This window comes from Salvia splendens, chromosome 20 (assembly GCF_004379255.2).
Source record: "Salvia splendens isolate huo1 chromosome 20, SspV2, whole genome shotgun sequence".
In the NCBI taxonomy this organism is placed as follows: domain Eukaryota; kingdom Viridiplantae; phylum Streptophyta; class Magnoliopsida; order Lamiales; family Lamiaceae; genus Salvia; species Salvia splendens.
The window spans coordinates 5,303,118-5,308,081 of NC_056051.1; the positions used below are offsets into that span (position 1 = coordinate 5,303,118).

The following is a 4,964-nucleotide window of genomic DNA, read 5'->3' on the forward strand; positions in this document are numbered from 1 at the left end:
GCGCGGACATTATGAGGCTGGTGGTGTAACCCCAGATACCCGGCGTTAGGATTTTGTTGAGGAACTGGTCCATCTACGAACGGGAGCGGCGACTGATCGCGTAGCCATGGCAGGTCACAGCAGGTGGGCTGTCGGGCCTGGTAGGCCGGCTGTGCATATGGGGCTGGCCCAGTCTGGTAGTTGTGCGGCTGCTGTAACTCGCGTTGGGGTGCGTGGTAGGCGTCGTGAAAATTGTGTGGCTGGGTATATGAGCCTGGGCTGGTCAAGGTCAACTGACCAAAGGGTGGATACAATGAAAGCACCAAGATTTAGGATGAAGTTCCCTTAACACGATAAAAGGCAGTCGCCGGAGCTTTGACGGTCGATCAAACCAAGATTTAGGATTGCAAAAAGATAAAAGACGATAAAAGCTAAAAGGATAATTTCATATTTCTTGATTGAAATAGAAGAATATAATATCTCCTATTTATAAGAATACTCTGACTTAGGGAATAAGAAATAAAGAAACTAAGAATATATGGAAAGATATGCTAAATCAATACTAAACTAAATAATAGATATATGGGATATTCGTAGAGATATTCTCGTATCAGAAAGTGACGAAAGTGATGATTACATAATGAGCACGATAGTAGTCCCAGAGAGTTCTTCTGGGCGGGCGTATTCACTTCATGAAAACGCCAGACCGGGCGTTTGAGAAGACAAGGAGGAGAGGCAGAGAAGACAAGGAGTATTGCCCCCTCTAAGCAGTCGGGCAATTCTTCCACCTCCAATGCATGCAGTCAATGCTGCTAAGCATTCCGGAAAAGCCATGGACTGATTCGTGAAGACGAAGCAACCTTTGGCAATCATCGGTGGTGGGTACCAGAAGAAATTCATCACTGAAGGCTGAACGAACGCCATCGCAAAAATTTTTTAGACAAAGGATTCCAGTGGACTAACCGATATGCAAATACTCATCGAAGAGGTCGGTCGTTTGCCCAATAGCGAGTTGTCGGATGGTACACTTACATTTCTGCAACGGCGTGATACTTTGTCGGCCGGTTGCATCTGGACCTGTTTGGAAGAATTCAACACATGCGGACAATGTGTTGACAATTCGCATAAACAAGTGCTTTGACATGCGAAAACGGCGCCTGAAGTAATCTGTCGGAAACCGCGGCTGATCGATAAAATAGTCGGCAACGAGCCTTTCGTGGGCTCCCTCCCGTCACGATGGATGTAGCGGCGAATTGATCTAGTTCGTTGAGGAGGAGGAGCGGGGGTATTCGCCGCTACATATGCGTCGTAAGCGACACGATGTTGTTCGTAGTATTCTTGTTTTTGGCGTTCCGCTTCTGCCATAAGATGAGTGAAATCCATTTGAGGTTTTGAGTGAGAGATGGAGGTGTAGATAGTTTGTTTGAGAATTATGAATGAGAGATGAATGAGAGATGATTTGAAGTGATAAATGGATGATGAATGTGTGTATTTATAGATGATTTTAGTGGGAAAAAATAAAAAAAATTCAAAAAACGAGCAAAAAAAACGGTCATATTTTTGGGATTTGGAAATTTTTTTATCATTTTTTAAAATTAAAAGCCGATTTTTTTAAAAAAAAGCCAATCACATGCCGCCACGTCGTCTGCTCGCTGGAGCTTGTCCGTGCCAGCGGCACGGACAGACGGACGCCGTCCGTCCACCGCTGCGCGTGCTCTTAGCTCAACACTTCAGAAACACATTTCAGTTGCTGCGCACTTAGTTTTGGAGTGAATTCCGACTACCGTGGTGGTTTTAGTTCTTTTGCTGATGTGTAACACAATATTAATTAGGCATTAATATACTTGTAGAAAATTTAAGCTACAAATTAGCTCCATGGACACTAATCAACCTACCCTATCTATAGCCCTAACAAAATTTATAGCTAGAAGTGACTTAGCACTAACAAATTTGTAGCTAAAGGTGATCCTTAAGTCAAATTTTTTGGGCACGTGGTAGCATTTGAAATTAGAATACCATATTTGGTAAAATAAGAATTGTTTGTTCCCAATTTACTCCACAATTAGTTATGATGATCAAATACATGCATTAATATAGGTACTAACATATTTGTAGAAAATTTGAGCAAAACAAATTAGCAACCTACCCTATCTATAGCACTAACAAAATTTATAGCTACAAGTGACTTAGCATTAACAAATTTGTAGCTAAAGGTGATCTTTAAGTCAAATTTGTTGGGCACGAGGTAGCATTTGAAATTAGAATACCATAATTAGTAAAAATAAGAATTGTTTGTTCCCTATTTACTCCACAATTAGTTATGATGATCAAATACATGCATTAATATAGGTACTAATATATTTGTAGAAAATTTGAGCAAAACTAATTAGCTCCGTGGCCACTAATCAACCTACCCTATCTTATCTATAGCAGTAACAAATTTGTAGGTAGAAGTGATCCTTAAGTCAAATCTGTTGGGCACAACAACATAACATAATCAGCTATAAAAATAAGGCAAAGTCCCACCAAGTTGGTAGACATAAAAACAAAAAAACGAAATGGATTCCTTCCCTATCCTGACTGCTCTATTCCTCATGACCGCCGCAACATGGTTGATCTCTTTCCGGCGCCGGAAGAGCCTCCCGCCCGGGCCAACACCCCTCCCCATCTTCGGGAACATGCTGCAGCTCGGGTCCAAACCCTACGAGACATTCGCTGAATTATCGAAGCAATACGGCTCTCTGATGTCCATCCAGCTCGGGAGCGTGTATACCGTGGTGGTCTCCTCCCCGGAGATGGCCAAGGAAATCTTGCTAAAACACGCGGAGGTATTCTCCAGTCGAAACAAGGTGCAGGCGCTGGAGGAGTGCGACCACAACCAGAACTCCATGGGGTTTCTTCCCATGGGGGACAAGTGGCGCGACATGCGGAAAATAAGCACGGAGCATATTTACTCGAGGCAGAGCATGGAGAGAAGCCAGGAGCTCCGCAAGGAGAAGCTGCAGCAGCTGCTCGACCACGCCCAGAAATGCTTCGAGGAAGGCAGGGCCCTTGATTTCACCGAGGCCTCATTCATCACCTCTACCAACGTCATGTCCGCCATTCTGTACTCCAAGCAGGACACCGAGTTCGACTCCACGGCCACCAAGGAATTCAGGGAGACCGTATATATCGCCGGCACTGTCCATGGCCTGCCTAACTATGCCGACTATTTCCCCATCTTGAGGCCGTTCGACCCGCAGGGGGTGAAGCGCCTGGCGAAAGTTTACTTAGGCAGAGTGTTGGGTCAAATGGAGGGGCATCTCCGTGAGAGGATCCAAATAAAAAACCAGAATCCCAATGGTCCTAAGAAGAATGACTTCGTGGAGATGGTTGTGGATTCTCTTCAGGCCAAAGATAACAAGTTGACGCTTGAAAGCTACACCCATCTCATGATGGTATATGTATATACACAACACAGTATTTATTTTTACTTAAATCAAGTTAGTGTATGTTTGTTTATAATTGTGGATGTATGGATATAAGGATTTGTACACTGGAGCATCAGTGATGAACACGGGCGGGATGGAGAGGATAATGAAAGAGCTAATATCGCACCCGGACAAAATGGCAAAGTTGAAGGCGGAGCTAAAGAGCGTGATGGGGGACGAGAAGGTGGTGGATGATTCAAAGATGTCGAAGCTTCCGTATCTGCAAGCAGTGGTGAAGGAGGCGATGCGGTTCTACCCTCCGATCGTTTTGGTTAACCGCCAAGCAGAGAGTGACCTAGTGGTGAATGGGTACCTCATCCCCAAGGGAACACGGGTTGATACACATATAATCTACTTTACTTCTTCTAATTTTCTCCATGAATCTACAATATATATATTGTTTATTACGTACCACAGGTGCTAATCAACTTGTGGGGTATGGGAAGGGACTCCAATATCTGGGACAATCCGCTTTTATTTGAGCCGGAACGCTTCCTCGATCAAAAGATAGACTTCAAAGGCCAGGATTACAAGCTGATTCCATTCGGGTCGGGAAAAAGGATCTGCCCGGCTATGTCCTTCTCCAGCTGGGTTATGCATACACTGCCGGCCACGCTGATTCACAACTTCAACTGGAAACTAGAGCCGCAGGATGCAAGCGATAAGGAAGCAAAGGGTATGTGGAATGGGCTTCCGACGGGCATGGCGCCACCGCTCAAGATCGTCCCATATAAGGAATGAAATGATATGTCCACTTCGATGACTTTTTATATTTGCACTCTGCCAATAATAACTCTATATAAGTCATGATGTTTCCACTCTATTTGAATTCGTGTATTTACTATTTGCCCTCTTGTTTTGTGTCCCATTCCATCATTTTATATTTTAAATTTCTATTTTACGCAATATATATACAATTTCAGTTCTCACTATTTGCCCTCATTATTTGTAGTTAATACGGATATATTATATTAATTGCAAGTTAATAATTTATATTTCATCTTTATTTGAAAATTTATCACTTATTTCCTTTTTTGTCCGTCCCTAAAAATTTGTCACCTTCTACTTTTACCAATTTTTGGTAGTGAACCTTATATTCCACTCACCCAGTTTCACTCGTATTTTATTATATAACTAATATATAAAAGTAGGACTCACATGCTACTAACTTTTTCAACTCATTTTCTATTAGATTTCTTAAAACTCGTGTCAGGTCAAATGTTGCCAAATTATTAGGGACGGAGGGAGTAGTATATTAATACTCCTACTTAATGTCTTTATGATTTATGGAGTTGTGTTATAGCAAAACTCAATCTTAATGCCGAACCACATAAACACACCTAGAAGTCATTGTTAGACAATATTAAGGTCATTCTTAGTCTGTTTTAGGTCATGATAGTAAGCATAACCTAAAAGAAACTGTGTCGTAAAACACACCAAGCATGACCTAAAACAAACTAAACATGACCTAAAACAGAATAACAATGTCTTACAATGACCTAAAACAAGCTAGTC

At 42.3% G+C, this 4,964-nt stretch overlaps 1 protein-coding gene across 1 annotated transcript; it reads left to right on the forward strand.

The window, feature by feature from the left end:
- Window positions 1–2,537: 2,537 nt before the first annotated feature.
- Window positions 2,538–4,287, forward strand: LOC121781922 (sugiol synthase-like). Its single transcript, XM_042179627.1, has 3 exons — window positions 2,538–3,416; window positions 3,505–3,783; window positions 3,867–4,287. Exons 1-3 carry the CDS (start codon window positions 2,538–2,540, stop codon window positions 4,188–4,190), a joined length of 1,482 nt encoding a protein of 493 aa, XP_042035561.1. The 3' UTR covers window positions 4,191–4,287.
- Window positions 4,288–4,964: the final 677 nt, after the last annotated feature.